This window comes from Pongo pygmaeus, chromosome 19 (assembly GCF_028885625.2).
Source record: "Pongo pygmaeus isolate AG05252 chromosome 19, NHGRI_mPonPyg2-v2.0_pri, whole genome shotgun sequence".
Lineage (NCBI taxonomy): Eukaryota > Metazoa > Chordata > Mammalia > Primates > Hominidae > Pongo > Pongo pygmaeus.
The window spans coordinates 50093973-50117669 of NC_072392.2; the positions used below are offsets into that span (position 1 = coordinate 50093973).

A 23697-nucleotide genomic window follows, 5' to 3' on the forward strand; every position below is an offset into this window, starting at 1 on the left:
ATCACAAGCACCATGTCTCTGGGATCTGGGTATATGTCTGTAGTAGGCCTGACTTTCCAGAAGCTTCCAGATGTGGCTGCTCAGTGTTGAGTTTCCCATCCTGCAGAACCATAAGTTAACTAAACCTCTTTTTTTTTTCTTTTTATAAATTACCGAGTCTCGGGTATTCTGTTATAGCAACACAAAACAGACTAAGACTAAGACAATACATTTTCCACTTTCAGAGTTATTGTGAGGATCAAATAGCATCTTAGAAAGCATTTAGGATATGAAATCAGATACCTCATTCATATCCTGCTTCCACCAATTACAAGATAAGTGACTGTAGGCCAGTTCTTCCACTTTTCTAAACCTCAGTTTTTTCCATACAAAAAAAAGATATGTCAACTCTTATATATTTCACTTGGCTGTTGTGAAGACCAAATGAAGTATTCCATGTAAAGTGCATAGAACAGTGCCTGGGATACAGTATGTACTCAGAAAATGTTAGCCATTATTAACAGGTTTTGTAAGCTACACAATGATGAACAAATAAAATAACTTTTATTTTTGACAAGACCTGCATGTCTATAGTAGCTTATGCTCAACTGTAATAGCAGGAGCTGAGTCCCTGGCTTGATCACAGCCTCATTCCCCATACTTTCTTGGGACTTCCTGATACTACACTGTCAATATAGATTTCCAAAAAATTGTTTTGCTCCTGGATCTCCTGTCACTATGTTGTATCACCAGCTCATCTTAGTAATAATAACAGTAACAACAGTAACAAAACAGCTGACATTCCACATCTGGGATAACATTTAAAGTTTTACTTATATTATTTCACTCAATTGCTGCAAACAATCCTATGAAGTACCAGTATTATTATTATTATTTAATAGATGAGGTTATTGAAGTCTGGAGGTGTTAAGTAATTTGTACAAGGTCAGGGAAACCTGGAACCTACACCTGTCTGACACTAAATTCCATGATTGTACCACGAGGCCAAAATAACTCATTATGTTATTATCTCAAGTGCCAGAGCTCTTCATTCTTCCAACATTTGCCAAGCTCCCTAAGCTCAGATATCCCTTTGTTGTCTGTTATCAGTGCTCCTGGGCAGGACATTCTCTTTGCCAGATTAGCCTCCTTCCAAACTCCTATAGCTGGGTCTATCTCCAGCCCTACTAAACCTAGTGTTATCTCTAGTCCATAAACCTCTCAGTCTCTGCAGCCCTCCACATGGAGCCAGGCCATGCCCAACCACAACCCAGGATTTTCTCTCTAGGGTTGGCTCTAGCTCCCAGAATTTATGACAGATTCCTCTGGGAACTGCCTCTTGAGGAGCCATCCATACACACTTTAGGAGGCCCAGGTCATTTAACAGCCCCTTCAATCCTTGGCTTCCACCAGCCACCCACTTCCCACACTTTCTCTGGATGAACTGAAATATCTACTTTTTTGTGTCTACAGTCTCATGTGGCACCATTCTTATTCCTGACTTCTGAAACACTTAGCTTCAAGACTACACAGTATTGGGAAATGGGGTGGTTCTGTATTCTGGATGTGCTGGATTGCATCTATTATCAGTTGTTTTTTTTTTTTTTCCAGTGCTATCTGTCAATGTCCCTCACCTCTGACCCCAACTATCTGTGCAGGAAGGAAATAAATCAAAGACTCTCAGAGTTGGAAGTAACTTTAGAGGTCATTAAATCCAACCCTTTACCTGACATTGATCCACATCTGCAGCATTGCCAATAAGCAATCGTCTGGCCTCAGCTAGAGCTGATGGCAGGGTACAGGGTGCTCTAGACTCCTAGGACAACTCCTTCTAGTCTGCTGATATCCACTTATCTAAACTTTTACCCACACATTGGTGCTAGCTCTGCTCCCTGGCTTCACACAGAGAAAGTCACATTCCTCTTCTCTATGATTGCCTTCGAAGTGTTTTAGACAGGTCTCATATTGCCCGTGAGTCACCCACTTTGCTTTCCAGGCTAAACTGTCTCAGTTCTTTCATACGCTCCTCATCACTCATGGTTTCTGTGACATATGAGGAGCATCACCTCTGGTCAGCCATACATCTCTCACTGCCTTCTACTTTATCCATGGGCCCAGGACACTGCCAACATCAAATGCATAGCCTCCTCTTCATGGCTTGAAGCCCGGCTGATGCACATTCAGGAAGAAATGGAAGTGAAGGCTGGTAGAAGGGTAGGAAAGAGAAGTTTTCAGAGAGAGCAAACTTAGGAAATGAGAATGCAGGTGCTGATAAAAGTGTGTGCTAGACTGTGAGCACCTGAGGGTCATGTAACAGCTGGGAGAATGGGTATGCTCAGCTCTTAGGAGAAGGGAAACGTTAGGAAGGGCTTTCTTTGGGCAAAAAACTCCAAGGGGGAACAAACCAGCTGTGCTTAGAGTAGTGAATCCCAATCAGAGAGATGCTCATTTGAGTTATGAAAGCCACCCTTGGGAATTGTTATCAGTCTTGAGTTGAAAACACAGACTTTGAAAGTCCCAGGTTTAAAAGATTTTTGAAAAAGATATTTTTTTCTTTCTAAACCAGACTTAGGTCCACATGCCTAGACTATTGTCCATATTACCATATGGATAAAAAAGCTAAAACTAATCAATACACAGGTTGGGTTCCCTATCAGAGCCTGAGATGGCATACCTTCTACAGGTGATTTATTGAGGGAGTGTTCTCATAAAAAGCCTAGAAGCAGGAATGGGAAGGTAGGGCAGGGGAAAAGGTAAGCATGAATGTGGTTTCAGGAGAAGCCCAGCTCAGCCTGATCCCACCGGAAGCACTGAGTGTAAACTGCACCACAATGTATTCCATCTTAAGGCGAGATGACTGGCATTTCCTAATCCCGTCAGTCAGTCACTGGCCACTGGCTGCCCCCAGGTGGTGGGGAGGTGAATAACTTCCCAGGTATCTCCAGAAGAGGCAGCACCTGTCAATCAAGGGCCAGCCTCCCCATGAAGGGGACTGATTAAGCTGTTATGTGCTCTACCTACAGGTGCAGTAAAGAGGATGTAGGCTGACCAACATTGTCTTCCACAGATACACTTGCTAATTCACGCATGTAAGACCCAGAGTGGATCACTCCCCTCAACTGCTGGACTACTGTGCTGCAAATTTTGAGTCAGACCGATGAGCTTCAGTCAGGCATATCATGGCTCCTGAACAGGATTTTGAGAGCAAGATTCTGTGCCTCCCTCATCCTGCTGCAGCCTCTCAGTGCATCTAGGTGTTTCTGCTTCCATTGTACATATCTATCAAAATAAAATTGTTATAATTAAACAAACAAATAAATAGATAAATCGATCTGGTAGCAAATGAGCAGCAACTCCTCCCCACTCCCAACGTAAGTTAAAGTTTGAGTTTCAGCAACAGATGTAGGATCAGAAAACAAATGTTTATTATGTTCTGTTGCATTAGAGCGGTACAGGTTGGCAAGTCCTTAGAAACCACCTAATTCCACCCCTTCACTTTACAGATAAGCAAACTGAGGCCCATTGAGGCTTATTACCTTCCCAAAGGTTGTGCAACTAAATCTACAGAGGTCATAAATCTAGGCAAATACGTTGCTTCTGTGTTACATGCTTAATTTCTTCAGAGCATAAATTTCAATGGCTACTGAGGCAATCAATAGAGAATATATCGAAATCAGAGGAAAATAAGTACTGAGAGATGGAAAGATGCTTCAGCATCCAAAGAATGGCACTTTGGGGAATGTTGTCCTCAAATAAAGCCCAACCTGATAAACAGGCTTTTATCAGAGAATTTCAATTTATCAAATAATAACCATGTAGTATTTCTGAGTGTTGGAGACAACTACTATCCAGTAACCACTAAGCCCAGTCTGTGTGGTTTTAAGTCAAATGCATGAGTGAAATATAATATATGGAGTTTCAAACTGGGAGGGATGATGTAGGCTTGGTCTCAGGTTGTAATAGATCATGGGTCAAATGGCCTTGCTGGTCAAGTTAGATATTTTAACTCAGCTCCATCAAACATAAACATCCTACAAAAAAGAGAAAGCACACAGCAAATTTTCAGGTCTCTCTAGACTCAGGTGGTATCGTTTTAATCTCATGGAGGGAATGGGGTGCGTGGCATTTTGACATATGGGCTGCTTTATGGAGCACCACCTCTAATGGCAAACTTAGTGCTAAATGCTACCAATTCAGTCTTTGGGAGATTTTTTAATGGGATCACATTTCAGCTCTCACAAAAGAAATCAGTAACAAACTAGGATTCACTTTACCAAAATTTTGTTAAATTCATCTCTTCATTAATGGAAGAACTTTCTATAGAGAGGAAAAGAGAACTACAATAGAGAGGAGGAAAGGAACCAACACCCTGGCCAATAAGCTTCTAGGTAGCCTTCTAAGCAGTTCTGGATGTCTAAAATCTTCCAGAGAAAGAGACACAGACATGCAGATTCACCCAACAATCAACTAGGCATTATTTAGGAACTTGTGCAGTAGCTTCAGTTTTTTCTTTGCAAGTAGATGTTATGGGTCATCACAATAGTCAGCTCTCAGTCATTGTCTTACCCCTTCATCACATCAGAAAGAATTTTATATACCCCTGAAAGCACAACTTCCAGAGAGCTTACAGCTTAAAGTTCTAAACTGGAAGATCCCAAACGGAGGCTGACATCATGGAAAACTTGCTTAGCTTGACAAAGATTGCCCCTCCAAGGGCATGCCAAATGTTCGCAAGACTTCAGAGCATCCTAAGGAATATGAGAAATCATCTATTTTGCATTTAGTTACAATTTAGGCCATTTTGACATAGAATCTAGAGACTTAACAGACGGGAGAGTCAGGATCTACATCTGTGTGCTGAGGTGGTCTTGCAAGAAGTGGGTGGTCTTGCAAGAAGAACCAGAGTTGACTCAAACTTGGGCCTCATCACAGAGCAGGGTTGGGCCTGTCAGGATGTGTGACTTTGTGTAAAGGAACACATCTCTGGTGCATCTTAGCAAACATTCAAAAAACCGTAGGACCAAGATGGCATCAGATAAACAAGCAGACATACTATCAATAAAGTTCCATCAAAGGAGAGTAACTGGTGTTCAGTTTTGAGCCTAAAAGGAAGGAATCTCCTAATGACCTCAAGACAACCCAGGAGACTCAAGAAGAGAGCAAGCTAACATTGATTGGATGTGTACTGTGGAGCAGACATGACACCAGATGCACAAAAAGTGAGATCCCAGGCCTAGTAATACACACACATGCAAACAGTGCATGGCTGAATAGGAGTACTCCCAAAATACTAAAATAATATATATAATTATATCTGGGAAGCGATTAATGGCAATTTTTCTTTTCTTTCTTTTTTTCTTTTTCTTTCCTTTTCTTTTTTCTTTTTTTTTTTTTTTTTTTTAAGACAGTGTCTCGCTCTGTTGCCTAGGCTGGAGTGCAGTGGTGTGATCATGGCTCCCTGCAGCTTCAACCTTCCAGTTTTAAGCTAACCTCCCACCTCAGCCTCCCAAGTAGCTGGGACTACAGGCATGTGCCACCACTCCTGGCTTGTTTTTGTATTTTTTGTAGAGACCGGGTTTCACTATATTGCCCAGGTTTCTCCTTTCTTTATTATTTCCCACACTTCCCGAATTTTCTCCAATGAGCATGGATTACTTCTATAATCAGAAAGTGTATTATTAAACAATAACAATAATGTGACAAGTCATCCCAATGCAGGTGGAATCCTGGCTACCCATGATGCAAAAAGAAGCTTGAAAACAACAATTTCACCATATATCAACTAGACTTACTTTGCATTAAAAAAGCTTCAAACCCACTTTACCCAAACTCTGAAGAAGCAGTTTGACAGCTATGTGCTAAGCAATTCTAGGTGCCGAGAATACAAGGATGAGTGAAGACATCAGGCCTTATGAGGAGGGGAGAAAAAAGAAATATGCGATTTGTAAAAAGTTAGCAATGCAATATTACCTCACACTTGTTAGAATAGTTGTTGTCAAAAATACAAAAAATAACAAGCATTGGAAAGGATGTGGAGAAAGGTGAGCTCTTGTATACTGTGGGTGGGAATGGAAATTAATACAATTATGGAAAACAGTATGGAGGTTCCTCAAAAAATTAAAAATAGAAGTACCATATGATCCAGCAATCCCACTACTGGGTATATATCCAAAGGAAATGAAATCAGTATGTCAAAGAGATTCTGCCCTCCCATGTTTATTGCAGCACTAGTCACAAAAGCCAAGATATGGAATCAACCTAGTGTCCATTGATAGGTGAATAAATAAAGATTTGTGATATGTATACACAATGGAATACTATTCAGCCTTTAAAAAGGAAGAAAATCCTGTCATTTGTGACAATATAGATGAACCTGGAGGACACTATGCAAAGTGAAATAAGTCAGGCACAGAAAGACAAATACTGCATGATCTCACTTGTATGTGGAATCTTAGAAGGTCAAACTCATAGAAACAGAGAGTAGAATGGTGATTACTGGAAACTGGGGAGTGGCAGGGTGGATAGGTGAGATATGGATCAAAGGACATAAAATTTCAGTTCAACAGGAGAGACAAGCCCAGGAAATCTATTTTACATCATAATGCCTACAGTTAATAACAATGTATTGAACAACTGAAAATTGATAAGGGGGTAAATTTTAAGTGTTCTTACCATCCCCCCAAGAAAATGGTAAGTATATGAGGTAATACATATGTTAAATAGTTTGATTTAGCCACTCCACAATGTATACATACATCAAAGCAGTGTTGTACATCATAAATATATGTACCTTTTACTAATAAACTTTTTAAAATTAAAAATTATCAGTGGTTAAAAAACTAGAGTGTTAAATGATTTCTAAGGTCATTTTTAGCCCAAGCACTTCATGATTCTAATGCAAGAAAAAGAATAATGACTGTTCTAACAGAGGAATAAACCAAAATGCTGTTTAGAAGACAGACAAGAAAGAGAGTAATTTAGATTATGGGAATGGGAAGGGGATGGGCAATGGTTTCCCGGAGAAGGCTACAGTGATGGTAAAGCTGGATTTTGAAGGATGACTAGGATTTAGATAAATAGACATGGAGAAAGAGGCATAAAAAGTAAAGAGGGTGGCGTGGTGGCTCACGCCTGTAATCCCAGCACTTTGGGAGGCCGAGGTGGGCAGATCACAAGGTCAGGAGTACAAGACCAGCCTGGCCGATCTGGTGAAACCCCATCTCTACTGAAAATACCAGGCGTGGTGGCAGGCGCCTGTAGTCCCAGCTACTCGGGAAGCTGAGGCAGGAGAATTGCTTGAACCTGAGAGGTGGAGGTTGCAGTGAGCTAAGCTTGCACAACTGCACTCCAGCCTGGGCAACAGAGTGAGACTCTGTCTCAAGAAAAAAAAAAAAAGTAAAGAGTTAGAGTAGGAAAGGTCCATGAGCAAAGGGTTCTGGGTTTATTCCAGGAACAGCAAGTAACTATTCAATTAGCAAACCATGCCTGGGTCATGGTATTTCCTGTGGGCAGCCCCCATATTTAGCATGATGTATGCAGAGTCTGGGTTTAATGAGACTGCATTCTTGCACTCAGCCACCTCAACTGGAGGGGGTGGGAAATGGGCTGGGAGTTCTACAATGGCAAGGCTTTAGGCTATTTTTGTCACACTGCACAATAGGTGCTCTATTTGATTGACAAAGGAATAACCATGCATGAAGAACTATGACACACTGCCACAAAAGCTGTGCACAGGGTGCATAGGTCACCCATTCCCGGTGTGTGGAGGGGGGCTGGCACAGGACAAGTGAGCTTCCTAGAGTTGAGTTTGGGAGCATGAGATTCAATGTGGAAGCCAAGATGGTGGGTAAAGAGAGGACGTTTGAGCAGCAGAATTAATAGGAAGAGCACAGAGAAAAGTGAAAGCTTAATATATAATGAGAATTGAGAATACCACCAACACAGCAGTTGCCTGTGCTCCAAAGCTGTTGGTGAAGTTTTAGTATGGAATAGTGAGCAAACCACTGGACTGAGAGTCGAGTGAGCTCCTGCGGGACACTAAGCAAAGCAAGAGGCCTACCCTGCTCTAGGCACCTGCCACACAGTAGGCCTTCACATACTTTATGTCACTGAGTCAGCACAATAGCTCTAAGTGGTAGATATTATTGTTCCTAATTTAGAGATGAGACAATCAAGGTTAAGAAACTTGTCTGAAAATATGCAGCAAATTGGTGGCAGAGTTGGAATTCCAACTCAGATTTCTCCCTAAAACTCACATTCTTCACCTACATGTTCCTGGTATAATAATAATAATTTTTTAAAAAAAGATAGTTAGACTAGATTAGCTATAGACCCATTTTGCCTTGTGCAAGAATTCCAAAGATGTGATCTTCCTAAACCTGCACCTCCACCATCTCTATAATGTTAGGTGATGTCAGTTAACAAGATCTACACAATGACTCTAACAAGATCTCATAGTGGAGAGACCTTTCTTTTGTTAAGGAAAGAAAGAAATATATTTCCTGAGAAATCTCAAATTTAAAATACAAACACATACAACTATGAAAGTAGGTTAAGTATGAAACTGAAATGTCATTTGTATTTCTGTACTTGGAGTCAGATGAACCCTAACATGATGAGCAGAGAAAAAACATAAAACAGTCATGTTCTGGTCACAAGCAGTGGAGCCACCACCTGTCAGCAAGAGTTAACTATCGAATCCAACTGTGACCTCCATTCTAAGAAACCCCATCTCAGTCAAGTTGGACATAAACCCACTGCTCCAAACAGAGAAAGCAGTAGCCACCTCTCCCTCCCTGGTTTCATCTTTTATAGCTTTACTCATCAGGTCTGACTCCTGCGAACAGGGCAGTTAGGCTGAACAACAATAGCCCAACTACTAATATGGAAACCAACCCCGCCTTCCATCTTTGTAGCTGGCGCAGTGTGCACATATATTGCCTCCCAATATCCCTGTGGGTTAGTAAGTCAAATATTACTATCGCATGTTAGATGACCAAGTCGAGGCCTAGAGAGGATGCAAGATACAACCAGGGAATAAGAAAGACAATGTTGTAGCTGGGCTTCAAACCTATGTCTTTCTGCTCTTAATCTTGCACTCACATTATCCAACATCATGGCCAGAGACACAATCCCTCCTCCTTCCTTCCACTCTAGATCAATGAGGCAACCTCCCTAAGTAGACAATCTGGAATCAAAGCTGTCTTCTGCTTTTCCAGGAGGGAAAAAACGTGTGCTTATCTGAAATCAGATTGTCCTAGGTGAGGGCTAAGAGTGTACTTGCATGAGCATGAAGCACACCTGTTGACATTGTAGTCAGCATCCCACACCTGGCTTCCCTGGGACTTTTACCCTCCGCAGACAGCCTTCTCTCACTCTGCTAGAATCATGGCTCTTTCACTAATTAAAGGGTATTACGCACTTCATTGCACATCAGCTAAGAACTTGGAATAAGAAAGCTTATGCTAGAGCATTAGCACTGGAGATGCCACTAGGTATGCTTCATAGAAAAAGAAATACAGAGAAAAGCCATCCCCTTGTGACATCCCTTCCCCCATACTTAACTTCTCTAATAAGTCAGCCACCTCACTTAGAGAAAGAAGTCACCTAGCATGGTACAACCCCAGATAGAGCCTCATAAATAAGCCAACTGGAGAGGGATGCACAGCAGAGAAAATGAAAAAGAGAAGGCAAGTCAAGCGGCTTCTCCAACAGCCACCTGTCCAGGCTCTCTGCTCTCTTCTGGTATGGCAGCCCAATAAGAAGGATATCCCAGGCCAAAAAAAGACAGAGAGACAAAGGATGAGTCAGGAGGAGTACTCCTCACTACAAGGTCCTGAGCAAACTCAGCATCATATTCCCTCTAGTAAAGGCTCAGCATTGCTGCCCACTGTGCCCAGCTGGGGGCAGAGACCAGCCTCCCTGCTGGAGCCTCCTTGGGCTGTCCTGGAGTAGATGCTTTTTCTGACACTCCCTGAACAACTTGAACAGCAGCACTGAGGCTCACCCCCTTTTCAATGATGGGGAAGGTCACACATAGAGGGCCAGCCCAAGGAATGGACACTCAAATAGATTACTCTTGAACTTGGTGAGGACAGCAGATAATGACATGCCACTGACAGAGTAGTAAATCTTATCTATAGGCAATTTCACTATTTGGGAAACATTACAAAGAGGTCAAAAGCTCAGGCGAACTTTAAGGTCTGATCTTAAAGACCTCTTGGGACCTCAGCAAGTAAAAAGATGGTCCAAGTATAAAACAATAGCCTGGGGTCAAAAAACATTTACTTCTAAATGGAACTTAGACATGGATTCAGAAGAAGCCACCAGTTGGACATGCAGTCAGGAGGAAGCTAGAGAACTCAACCCAGAGCCTGCTACGTATTACAGTTTCTCTCTGTGTCACCCTGTGTGTTGTCTGTGTGTTCCATGTGTGTTCAGGCAGACAGAGGAACAGCTGAGTGCATTTCCAAGCTGCACGGTGCAGTGGTGAAGCTGAGCGTTGCCAGGCGCTAGAAGGAACGGGGTGGAATATAGTGATGGCTTCAGCCTCCAAGAATAAGGCATTTTCTCTATCTCTCCTCAAGCCACCTAAGACATCATTTGTGCATGACATGTTCTAGGATCCTGTTTGCTGCATTTAGAAGAGCTTCCAATATTACTGGTCCCTTCTCCCAGCTCAGACTGGCTTCCTCTTTAGCATACACTACTGCCGATTTTGCTGTGCTCTTCTTCACAAGGCTTAAAAGGGATAATACAAAACAGCTCCTCCAATAAACAGAGTTCCAGCACACAGACTGTGAGAGGCAATGCCCCCAGCACTCTGGGCTTTTTCAGAAATCAGAGATAGCCAACAGCAATCACAGAGGCTACAGGCAGAGACTGGTTATGGCATTAAAAGAACCTCAGAGCAAGAGGCTGGTGAATCCAAGAGGGGGTGGGGGATGGATGCAGCACAGGAAAGGTAAGAAATGTCTTCATTAGGCAGAGGACCCTAGACAAGTGCTGGTATCACAAGTCAGCCCCTTCCCAACTGCTATACCTGCTATTCCCAACTTGCAATTGCATTTTGGCTCAACGTTCTGAGACTCAAAAGCTCTCAATCCTCCCTAAGGCAGCTATGGGGGAAGCAGCCACACTGGACTTCTGGAGGGTCCCACAGCCCCTGATGCCCAGACTTGCCTGGCAGCAAACAGTAGTCAGCAGCTGCTGTCTGACCTGTTATGCCAAGTTATGCCTAGCAGCCCACTAACTGGAGAGAGAACCCTGGCAGCAACAGTGCTCCTCTCCTCCTTTCCTCTCTGCCCCTCCAGTAAGCCCCATCCTGAACGTAAGCCACATCCCCCTCCGCTTTTCCTCTTTACTCAGCTCCACACTCCTCCCCCAGGCTTTCCATTCCCACAGCTGTTCGCCCCCTCCCTGCACCCCTCCTCCTGCATCCACGTCGTTAAGTGATTATACAGAGAGAAAACCGAGCCTTTGAGTTTCAAGCCAAAGCTCCCAGACAAGGCAGCGGGGACTGGTTCACCCTCACAGGCATCTCCCCGACCCTCTTGCACACGTGCCTCCGCCCAGACCCTCCTCTCTGCCCAAGCACTCTGAACATCTCTTGGCGTCAACCTGCCAACAGATCAGATGGAGCCCTGGGGTGCCCGGCCTCTCCTCTCCCCACATGGAGCTTAGAATTCACACAAGGAAAGGAAGCAAGGAGACTTCCACACCTCTGCAGCATCACCTGCTCTAGCAAGCTCCCAAAGCCACCGGAGCCAGGCAGACTGCTTGGGCCCCACACCCCCTTCTCTGACGGCTTTAGCTCCAGCCCAGCCCACAGGATGCAGTGCCTGATGCCACTTCCGAGCAGAGAGAGACACACACGCACACACACACACACAGAGAATGCCACCTCGTCAATGACAAGCTGTTCCAATCACACAGCTCGGACACCAAGCGGACCGGACAACGGACAGCCCAGGCCTCCTCCCTCTGACTGGGAGGAAGCCAACTCAGCACGTCTGGGGAAGTGATCCCCCACGGCAAGCCCCCCACTCACCCTCCATATTTGATCTGACAGCAGTGCTCTATCCTGGCCGGTAGGCTTCCCTGCAACCAGCTCCCACAACTCTGACCAAGTACCCTCCTGGCCTTCAGGTGAGGCACTGCTCTCTCTCCTGTCGCAAAGCACAAGGAAACCCCAAACCAAGCAGGAGACCACCGGCGCACCACTTCTCCAGAGGACCAGACAGAGTGAGCTGAAAACCAAGTACTCACTGTGGTGAAGTCTTGGTGGCCGCACTCCTGCCCTTTGAACTTGCAGTAGAGCATCATATCCTTCAGGTCATGGCCCACACGGTGCAGGAACTCCAGCATGCTGAACTGCTTGGGTTTGTAGTGCTTGAAGTTGGCCTTCTGCCGCAGGGCCTCCAGCACTGAGGGGTCAGCCAGATGGGGGTCCGGGATCTGCAGGTTGACATCCAGCAGGGCCAGCAGCTCCCCAGCATGGTACAGGTCATTGGTAGTGAGCCTGGAGAACCGGAAGCCATTGAGGTTACAGAGGGTCACAGCTGGGAAGACCAGGCTTTGAGCCACCACTTCATCCACCTTGGTGACGTGCTGGTAGGAGAAGTAGTAGGACACCCTCTCAGAGCTCTCCACCAGCAGCAGGCCCAGAGAGCCCATGAAGGCCACTGCCCACAGCACACGCCGGATGGTCAGCGGCCCATACACGAAGATGTGGCGGATGCCATGGAGGGTGGAGGTGTTGGCAAAGATCTGGATGCTAGAAGGTTGCAGGCTGCCCTCACTGGGGCTCTCCTTGAGGTCCATCGGGACCCTGTGCAGTTCTGCAACTGGCTTCAGGTTGATCGAATTTCAGAGAAGAGTTCTCAGTCCTCGGGCTCTGCTTAAACCTGGACGTTCAGGGGAGAGAACGCAAGGCAAGCATCAGGCCAGACGCTGTGAGTTTATCCTGAGAGCCCAGCCGCACGCTGACAGGGGTGAGTGTTTATATAAAACCCATTCAAACTCTAGCTCCTGATTTTTTCCAGGCGATAAGGAGGGCTGGTTTTATTTAGGGAGACACCAAGGTGATGTGGAAGAGATGTGGGTGGGAAGGGAGAGCTTAGCCAATGGAAATAAAGTCCTCCCCCCTACACACGCCACTAGAGACAAGATTAAAAGCGAGAGCGAGGGAGAAAATGCTTAAAACAAGTCGCTGAGCAGCTCGGAGCCTGTTAACCAGCGCATAATGCCCCATGTTAACCATCCTGGGGGATGTCAGGGCGGCCACGCTGATGCACTGCGGTCGGGCGCAGCGGCACAGCCTTCAGAGCAGCCGCCGCTGGGTTCCTTTTCCCATGATGTTTTGGACTCCGGATGCCGTTTCTCGCCGCCGGCCTCCGTCCCTCCTCTCCTCCTCCTCCAGGCCCCCTTTTGTGGGCAGAATTCCAAATGCCAGCGGCCGCTGCTAGCACCGGGGAGAAGAGGCAGCGCGCGGCGCGGAGAGGCGAGGACCGGTATCCGGAGACTGGGGACGGAAGCGGGGGGCTCAGACCGGGATCCATTCTACCCCCGCCTCCCGGGAAAAAAGGGACAATCCCCAGGTCACAAAGCCTGCCTGCTTCCCCCGCCCCAGCTCCCTGTCCCTGCTAGGCTGCCTTGGGGGGAAGGGCAGGGCGGGGGAGAAGGGCTGGTGGGGGCTGGGGACTTTCTCCAAGTTTTCTTTTTAACTGCTTTTGAAGGGAGCTAGTGGGGGCTTCCTCGAGGGTTGACATGACACCCCGCCCCCCAGGTGGCAGGAAAACAGTGCTAAACTCCTAGGAGCCAGGTGTGAGGTTGGAGGCGGCATTCCTTTGCATCAATGTCAGGGATCCCAGGTTAGACCCAGCCTGGGATCTCCAGAGGGGAGAATGCTAAAAATGCAGAAGGAAGGGGGCGATCCAAACCCACAGTGCCTCTGATGCAGACAGCGAGGGGGCATTCTAGGAGAGCAGCCAGGAGCCCCTCCTGAGACAGAAAAGCCAGGTTGCACCTGGAGCCTCAGAGAAGGAGCAACAAGTAGTCCCCTCCCCCACCCCCACATAGCTGTCGGGAGAGTCTGTATTTGAAAGAGAAAGACAACTGGGACTCCAGGTAGGACTGGCTGCATACCATTCCATTTGGGCAGTGTGTGTGTATGTGTGTGTGTGTGTGTGTGTGTGTGTGTGTGTATTCTGATCCTGGATTTGTCAGATGGAAGTACAGCTGGAACTATAGGTGGGAGCAAAGAATTAGCCTTTCCGCTGCCTACCTCTTTTTTCCTGAAACTCCATTGGCAGTCAGCTCCCGCTAGCAGGTGAGTGTGTCTCGCCCTATTGGCCCATGCCAGAGCTCAAATGGCTAGAACCTACTGAATCAATGGTGCTAAATTCCCATCAGAAGGAAGGGAACAGAAAGTCTGAGTGGCCATCCCAAGCCACACTGCCAAGCTGGGGCAGAGCCACATGGAGTCACCTTGATGAGCCAAGCTCTCATCTTCAGGGCTTTCCAGGCTTAAATCATACTCCTTGGACGATGCTGCAGAAGAAGGCAGCTGAGGGCACGTCCCTCTGAAATATGTTTTCATCCCATCTGTACCCCTGCTAAACTAGGTCCACTGACAAAAACATCCAGGTGCACTCTGAAGCCACCTGTAGCATTAAATCAGTGGTTTATTGATCCTGGGAGCTCAGAGAACAGAAGCATCACAAGCAAGCACAATGGCAAAGACTGATAAACTTCACATATTTGTTAACCAAGAGGTCCTGGACTCCTAGGATAGGACACAGGTTTTTAAAGCAGGAGGACCAAAATTAACAAAGGTCTACCATGTGTCAGGACCTGTGTGAGGGTGTCATATCATCTTACTTATCCCTCTTAACTATCTTGACAGGTACATGTTCTTGTTATTATCCCTATTGTACAGGTGAGGAAGCTGGGGCTCACAAAAGTAAAGTGCTGTGTCCAAGTTACAGTTAGTGGTGTCAGAGGTGGGACTTGAACTCAGGCATATTTGTCTCCAAAATGCAAGTTGTTAAAGCAGATCCGGAACACTTCTTCCCAAATTTAGGAAGGGAGCAATCCTTTCTCTGCTTTGTCCCTGATTGCACACACACACACACACACGCGCGCGCACACACACACACACGCACACTCACATACACACACACATCAGTACTTGTATTAAACATCTCTATGCCTTTTTTTCTACCACACCACATCTCTGTTGTCCTTTTTTTTTCTCCCCAGCTCCAGGCCCTCTGCTACAGGAAGACTTCTTGGATTAATCTGCTAATCTTCAGCTCATCCACCTGTTTAATAGGTATGTTGGCCTCTAACTCTGTACCAGGCACTGTATGGTTTTGGGGAAACAAAATTAAATGAGATACATGTCCTGCCTTTGATAACTCAAGGATCAGCGGGGGAGGAAGCAGAGAGATAGGTACACACACAAGTCCCTGCTCCATGGTGTGGATAGCGAGAGAAGCAACATGGCTCCTGGGTTCCTGGTATTAGCACTGCCCAGCTGGAAATCATGTTGCTCCATATCTGTTCATGTTCCTTCCACCTAGAGCCCTCTCCCAGGCTGTGTTCCGCCCTCCTCCCCACCAGCCCAGATCTGTTTTCCCCATAAAGCCTCTTCTTTTCACAGGATCGTATTTTCTCTCAGTTCATGTCCCAGACATGTTTTCTCATGTGTGCAGAGATGGGTCTCGGAGTTGCTCTAATTGCTCCTTTCCCGTTTAGACTCTTTGACTGCTTACCTCTACCCTTCCCCATTTGTTTGTTTTGAGGATTACAAACATAACATGGTGCTCTGTGACCTTGGGGGAAGTGACTAAACTTCTCTGAACTTCAGTTTCACCACCTCCAAAATGATGGAGCTTAGAATGCCTGCCTCACAGAACTTTTGTGCAAATGAAATGAGATATAGATTATAAAGTGTCTGGTACAATTTAGACACTTAGCAATTGACACTTTCTCTTGATGACTACGAAGAGAACATTCGTTTTTGATGTTGGCAGTCTCTTACAGGTGATTGGAGAACCATTTATAGCTCTAGAAGACATCATTTGCCCAGAGCAGTGTTTACCTGTTAGTGTCACCATCCCTTCCCGTAGGCCAGTGTCAAACACACTCCTCACACTGTTCTTCTTCCTGTCCATGGCCTTAAGGTCTTCTCAAGGTCTTCTGAAGCAGCTCTTGACTAAAGCTTTCCAAGAGGGTGAGGCAATTTAGGGTGGGAAGGGGGGACTAGAAGAGAATAGCTCTAACGGTGGATTTCACAGCCGGGCACTTGGCTCTGTGCCTGACATTTGGCGGACATTATCAGTAACTCTGAGAGGAGGGTACTGCCAAGCCCATTTTACAGATGACAAAGCTGAGTACAGAGAAAAGAGCTAACTTGCCCAAGGTCCCTCAGCTGAAAAGTGGCAGACGGCTTAAATGTCAAACCCAAGTATGTCTGAGTCTGAAGGGTGTGGTCCACAAACTCAATAGAAATGCTTCAACAAGACCTCAATAGCACAGACCATGATGGCAACAGTCTTGAACAGGAACTGAATTATAGAATATTCTTTAAGAAATACTGCCATAACATTTTCTAGCATATGTAGCAATTCAACTTGATGGCTAATAAAATGTTTCCACATATCTTCTTAAAAACACTCTTTAATTGATAATACTCATTCGCAGTTAGCAGTATGGTTTACATAAAGTCATCAGATATTCTATGATTCTTAAAAATGCTTTTGTGTTATTCAGTTGGTTAAGCATTCCCCTCTTCGATCAGGTTTACAATACCTATTTGCTTGGTGCTAGTGGTAACAGAGATTGGTTTTAGAGTGGGTCAATTTGGCCCAGATTTGTAAGCATTGACCTAATTGTGTATAATTATGGTCTTTTTGGTGAAGTATATGACAAGGCATTAAAGAACTTTTCAGACAAACTCATTTGCAAATCAGGCAATTTAACCCCCTATTAGACCACATGCCCATATTTCTGCTGTGGCAAATTTATTCACTTATGAATAAATAAATGAAGTCAGGAATTAATTTACTTTCTATGACCCTGAAATTGCTACTCTAAGATGCAAGGAGGGGGACCCTCTTCTAACTCTGGGGAACCTAAGGCCAGTCCTGAGCCTGGTTTCTGGGGAGGGCCAAAAGCTCAGGGTGCAGCCTCCTGCCTCTGTAAAGAATAACAGGCAGGAGAGTTAAGGAAACTGAGATCTACAGTCAGCTCAGCTTGAATGCTAATTTGCTACTTAACATGTGCTAGGTACATGCCATGGCCACCACCTGCTAATTAGGGGGGAAAAAAACATTCTTTTCTAATAAACATATGACATTATAATTTGAAACTCGGTGACCTCAAAATACAACTTTTCCCTCTGGTTTGTCATTCCCGTAAAGAAGGGTTGAAGATCAACTATTGTAAAACCAAAGCATCTCTTTGCTGTTGGTTGGTTTATAAATAAACACCTCGTACAACACCTATTCCCATTTAGTTACCTGATGAACACTTAGCAAGTAATTTGTCATGACAGGTATACCAGGGAAGGGTGTGAAGCAAAGTCAGACATTTAATGAGTAGTTTACTGAGATTTTTTCAGTAGCTGGTTTTCTTTTTTCTTTCCAGGCAAAACCTACAGAACCAGTCAACACTGAGTGGACCTCTGGGGCTCCCAGCTGCCAATTGACCTGAACCCCAGAGTGAACTTGTGTTGCTTTGCGGCTTCAGGAAACCTTGTAACATCTCTGTGGTGTTTTTTCATTTGTGCTCAATCATTCCTGAGGCCTCCTCCTCCTGCTGCAATTTGACAAGCCTTGACCAAATCATTAACTCCCAGTTAATGGGATAAAAATGAGTTTGAATCTGGGATTCTGGTCATTAACGCCATGTCACCATCTGCTCCAGCAGTTTGATGGCAGGGCTAGGTGAATTCTAATCACCCAACACTTGTTAAACTGCTGATTCCTGCTTCCCCACCTCTGCTGACTCAGCATCTCTGGGGCGGGGCCTGCAAAGGCTCTCTTCCTTGACCGGGTTATTGAGGGCAGCTCTAGGAACACACCCAGGACCAGACCTGATGAGGAGTTCCTCCTATGCATCAGGTATGCTGGGTCGGTTTGCGGAGTTTCATACTTGCATTTTCCTCTGCCTGGAGAGTTCCTTGTAGCTGGCTTCTTCTGTGTCCCAGCCCCACAGAAGTCTTGGCTGGTCTCCCTATCTCCACCCTCCACCATGCTCACTATTCCATTACAAGTTTCCTTTTCTACCCAGTACTAATCGTTTTCTGCAATTCATCTCATTTCCTTGTGAACTATCTGTTGGTCCTACCAGAATGTAAGTCTCCACCTGGGGGCAGAGACCCTGCCTGGCTTGTTAGAAGCCATATCCCCAGGATTGAAGCATATGAGAGACGCTCAGAAATACAAGAATTAATGAACAAATGAACACATGAGTGAATTTATTCAGTTCTGATGCTGAGGGTCCCTCTCTGAGATGAAAGAATGGGGAACCTTCTTCTAACCCTGGGGAACCTGGGGCTTGCCCTGAGCCTGGTTCCTGAGGCAGGTGAGAGGCACCTCCTACCTCTCAACCCTGTCTATTGTTACCCCCGGCACCCAGGGAAGACCTCACTGGAGCCTGAGTCAGTGCAGGGGGCAAGAGGAATCTGTGCACCCAGAGAATCTTGGCTGAGTTACCTGATTTAAAAAATCCTGACTTAAGGTGCTATTGACCAAGTACTCCTTAGCTTCATTGTCTACAAAACCACAGGTTCAGGTGAAAGTTGAGTTTAGGTATGAATTGAATACTGCTTAGCTACCCTATTTAAAAAATTGTTTTCATTTGTTTGTTTGTTTGTTTGTTGAGACAGGGTCTCACACTGTCACTCAGGCTGGAGTGCAGTGACATGGTCACAGCTCACTGTGGTCTTGAACTTCTGGACTCAAGCTCTCCTCCTGCTTCAGCCTCCTGAGTAGCTGAGACTACAAGGTGCCACCACATCCAGCTAATTTTTAAAACTTTTTTTGTAGAAATGGGGGCTCTCCCTATGTTGCCCAGGTTTGTCTCAAACTCCTGGCCTCAAGGGATCCTCCTGCCTCAGCCTCCCAAAAGCAGCGGCCACAGGCATGGGCACTGCACCCAGCCAAAAGAAATATTCTGTCTTCGCTTCCAACTTGAAATGGACTGCTTACCTTGGCACTTCCCATGCCGGCTTCTCTCCACTTTCCAATCTAACAGGATAATAATGTCATACAGAAATAACTTACAGTAGGTATTTAGTAAATGCTGGTGTGCAATATGGAATAAAATTCACAAGAGAAATTCCAAACTGTTCCTTATCCTCAAATCATTATTAATAGCCAAAAAATTAGTCTGAAATTTGAGTCCTCGCCCTTCAGTATAAAATCAGTAGCTTTTAATTTTCCCTTATTTTGTTTGCTTTAAAGAGGCACACCTACCTATAGTCCCTTAGTCATGTAAGGGCTGACCCCTCCCGCTGGTCTAAAGCGGGGCTTCTGGACCATGCCTGACCACAGCCATCTGATCCTGAGGAGCCTTTAACCCAGTACTTCTGTTTAAAGAAACAAAAGTCCTCTCCTAAATAAACAAAGCAGGCCTGACTCAAATCTCTCCGAAGGGTAAAGGAAAGTACCCAGGAGCAGGAGGCTTGGATTTCTGATTTTATTTCATGTCATTTCCCTTCCTCAAAGGTGTGAAACTCCACCCCACGCCACTCCTTTCCTATTCATCCTCTACTGGATGTTTTTTTCTCTAAATAATTTTTATTTTCTATTTTTGTCTGTATGTACTCTCGTCTTTTAGTCTACTTCTGTCCCTCTTTCCCCTGGGAAGGAAAAATAGAAGAAAGAAGCCATCTCTGTTTGCTTTCTCTCTGTCACTCAATCTCTGGAGCCAACTGCTTCACAAATGAAGAGAAGTGCACAGAGAGTCCCTGAAGCCCACCATCAACAGACAGGCTTTCAACAAAACTGTATCAGCACCGCCTTGGCCGTAGCTACACTCTACAGAAAACTGGAGAGAGGAACAGTGCTAGAGAAATTTGTCCTTGCCTGGTTCCTGGGTGGAACTTCCTCTCCCCCTTGTGTTCTACGAGTGTGGTTACAGCTGCCTCTGATCTTTGGTGACCAGCGGTTGGCAGTGGTGGTATTTCAGCATACCTTGATCATCGTGCTTGTTACACAGCCTCCTTTATTCATCAACCCCACCTACCTTCTTCTAGCCATGCCCTCCACCTCCTCCCATCTCTATCCATCTCTTCACTCTTTTAAAAAATACTTAAGTGTGTACAGATCACAGTGACTTCATTTGTGTGCCCATTCACATTTGATGACTTCCATATCCCCCATACAAGTAGCTGTGTATTCGTTTTAATTCACTTTATTTATTTCCTAGCTCTTTCATAAAATAAAACGAAATATAAGTAATGAAATGGGAATAAAAAAGAGAAAAATCGAATTGAGGGGGAAAAGGACAAATGCATCTATGTTTGTGATCGCGTTCATCTTTCTCCATGCATCAATATGCATACTATTATGAATTCATTACACGTATTTTAACATGTAGGCACTACATGGGGATGTGGTATCTACATACCACCTCTATAGTGGTAGGCGCTGCAAAGGGACATACAAAAGATAAAAAGCATAGTCTCTACTCTCATAGGACTTTTCATCTCATGGATGTGGCACTCATAATGTCTTTTATCTGTGTCCCACTTGATGTGAAACTCTTTAGTAGGCATGATCCTATTTGATTTCCATAAGCAGAAGAGGGGTCACTGTTTCCATGTTATGAGACAGGAAACTGAGGTTCAGAGAGTGAAAGGACCCTGATGAGATAATAAATGGAACTGGGGCTCAAATCCTGGTTTCCCGACTCAACATTTCACATTCTTTCTACTCTGTCATTATTCATTAGTCAAGTTTCTCCACAGACAACTCACTGAGCCACAACATATGAAGCAGCATGGTAATGCCACTAGATTAGTCATGATCAGAAGATGTGGCCCCAGGGAAGAGAAAGCAAGAGAGCTGGAGAGAGCGGAGAAAGCACCAAGGAAGGGCTTGTCCATGAAGCTCTAGCAGGGAGGTCCTTCCTTTCAGCCCCCAAGTGTCCCTCTGTGCCTCATCTAAAAAGCAAAAAAAGAGGAGAACTAGAGCTTATGGTTGAAGGCGTGAGAATGAGGTGTCTTTTCCCTCTATCTCTGTAATATACAAGTATAAATACTATATATACATATGTATATGTGTTCCTTTTTTCTGTGTCTGATTATGCATGCAATTTAGCAAGGATTTATTGCCTAATTTTGGTCTGGGCACTTTGCTAACGCAATGGGGGAGGATACCAAGAAGTTAGGGACACAGCCTCATTGTCCCCAGAGACTTCTTGGGGTGGGCAAGGCAGGGTGTCTGTGCATACTGCTGGGGGAGCTCTGGATTATGGGACATCAGGAGACATGACATTGAGATTTCCTACTCAGTTCTCTGTACAGATTGGATTTCCATGGAAGAAAGAAAATCAACATGTATTGGGAGTCAACATCTCATTCAGTCCTGTGAGTTTATTCTGCCTATTTTTCAGACAAGGAGACTAAGGCTTCAAGACAGTAAGTAAATTGCCCACAGTGTCATTGCTGGTGTGGGAATGAGCGTCAGGGTCATTGAGTCATGCTGCTGCCCAGGTACCTTGTAAGGCTGTCAAGTGTTGTGGGTAAGGGTTTTGGTGCTGCCGTTCAGGTGATTGTGAGTTTAAAGCCTGGGCCCACCCACACCAGCAGTGTTATTTGAAGCATGCTATTGAACTTGCCTAAGCTTCCGTTTGCTCATGGGACATGGGACATGGGACATGCCCATGTAACATGGGAACAGTAACATTGCCTATCTCATAAGACTGATGGGAGGATGTGATCAGCTAAAGTGTGTAAAGTACCAATAAGTATCTAGTAAAGTTCAGTAACTATGTCACTATTAATACCACTGTTATAATCACTACTTTTGTCTAAAGAAGACCCAGGTGACATGAAGCTATTATGCCCTGTGGACTTGAGATCTTGAATTAGGGTTTGATTGTGAGACTACCAGACAAGCAGTGGGATTTAAATATTCATGGACCAGGGTCCATCTAGGCTTCATGGGACAAGGATGGGACCCTCACAGTTGATTACCCTGAGATGGGAGAGGAAACTCTGCTAGAGGCATTTACACCTTACTAAGCATTTCTGGTGTATCAAGCTCTCTGCTAGCTTGTGAGGATGTAATGTTCATTAAGACATGTTCCCATAGGCTCTGGTCCAGCTTCTACCAGTTTTTAGCTGGACCACTGGTTTCTCCTATGACAAACATAGGAGCCAGATGACTTCTGTAGTGCCTTGTAGACCTAGTCCAGTTCTTGGTGGTTCTGTAAACACTCACCCTGGCTCTATCCCATAGAAGTACCAGCAGTCTTCCCAGGGGAGAGATTAAGAAACTCTTGCTCCTTCATCCTCTGTGATGGTTTGGAGCCTGAACAGCCTCCAGCCTAGGCCAAGTGTTCTTGGAGGATGTACTTCTTTATCCCAGTCCCTCATCAGTGCCTCCTATAAGAGCCCCACCTGCTTTTCTGAGCAATTGACTCCTACATCCATATATCTCTACCACTCCTCAAACCAAACTGCCAACCACCTCTAAGGCAGCTATTGATTTCACTGACCATAATGGAGTGTGTTCTGTGTGTAGTCACAGCACTAAACATCAGAAGGGATTCAAAGAGGAATCAGGCTAATGCCTTTCATCCAAGGAGCTGGCAGATGGATGAGACAGACTGGCATGCACACAGTCAGCACAAGGGAATAGGCTGTGATGGAGCTGGGTGTGCAGGGGACTGAGAGTGGAATTAGCATCCAGTTTCCAATCCTAGTGCTGTAGCTGGCATTAAGGCATTTTATTACTCTCTCCAGACACAATCAACTTTATTCTTCAAGGTAGACACTTGCTATATGCCAATAACTATGCCAAGAATGTATATGCATTATATTAGTTAATGAGAGTTTCTCAACTTTAACACTGTTGACACTTTGGGCTGGATAATTCTTTGTTGTGGGGAGCTGTCCTGTGCATTGTAGGATGTTTAACAGAACTCTTGGCCTCTATCCACCAGACACCAGCAGCGCCACCCCTCTTCCCCAATTGCAACAACCAAAAATGTTTGCAGACATTGTCAAATGTCCCCTGGGGACAAAATCATCCTCAGTTGGGAACCACTAAGTGAATCCTAATATAGACCAGTGACATAGGTACAATGATCATTTCCACTTTACAGTAAACTGAGGCATAACAAGGTTAAACCATATGTCCAAGGTCACATAGCTAGGAGGAGCTGGAAGCAGGACCAATCTCTTTCCACAGCCCTTAAGCTTACTGTCCTTCCTGTTTTGCCTATCTCTGCATGCATAGAGCTAAGGACTCTGTAATACTCAATAAACCCATGCAAAGATGAATCATTTCTAGTGGCAAACCCTGCTGTTTATATTGCATTTACTATCTTACCTTCCATAAACCACACAACAACTCTTCAGTGTAGCTCCTGCTCCCATTTTATAAAGGAGCACACTGAGACCTGGATTGACAGAAAGGGATTGCCCCAAGTCACAGAGCAGAGCAGCTACCAGAGGCTGGCTTTGGGCCCATGTCTTGT

The 23697-nt window shown here is 45.1% G+C and overlaps 1 protein-coding gene and 1 long non-coding RNA gene across 3 annotated transcripts in view; one reads left to right on the forward strand and one right to left on the reverse strand.

The window, feature by feature from the left end:
• Nucleotides 1-12808, reverse strand: part of ASIC2 (acid sensing ion channel subunit 2) — a 1139537-nt gene extending 1126729 nt beyond the window's left edge. The window contains exon 1 of the mRNA XM_063655357.1: nt 12247-12808. Coding sequence (XP_063511427.1) covers nt 12247-12801 — 555 coding nt within the window. The 5' untranslated portion in view covers nt 12802-12808. The remainder of the gene's footprint in view (nt 1-12246) is intronic.
• LOC134738618 (uncharacterized) lies at nt 11868-21996 on the forward strand. 2 transcript variants are annotated; one of them, XR_010124489.1, is made up of 4 exons: nt 11868-12971; nt 15241-15313; nt 17632-18107; nt 19828-21996. It is a non-coding gene; the product is annotated as an uncharacterized LOC134738618 (long non-coding RNA). The 2 variants fall into 2 exon arrangements; XR_010124490.1 differs by lacking the exon at nt 19828-21996 and adding an exon at nt 18875-19323 and having other exon boundaries at nt 12886-12971.
• Nucleotides 21997-23697: the final 1701 nt, after the last annotated feature.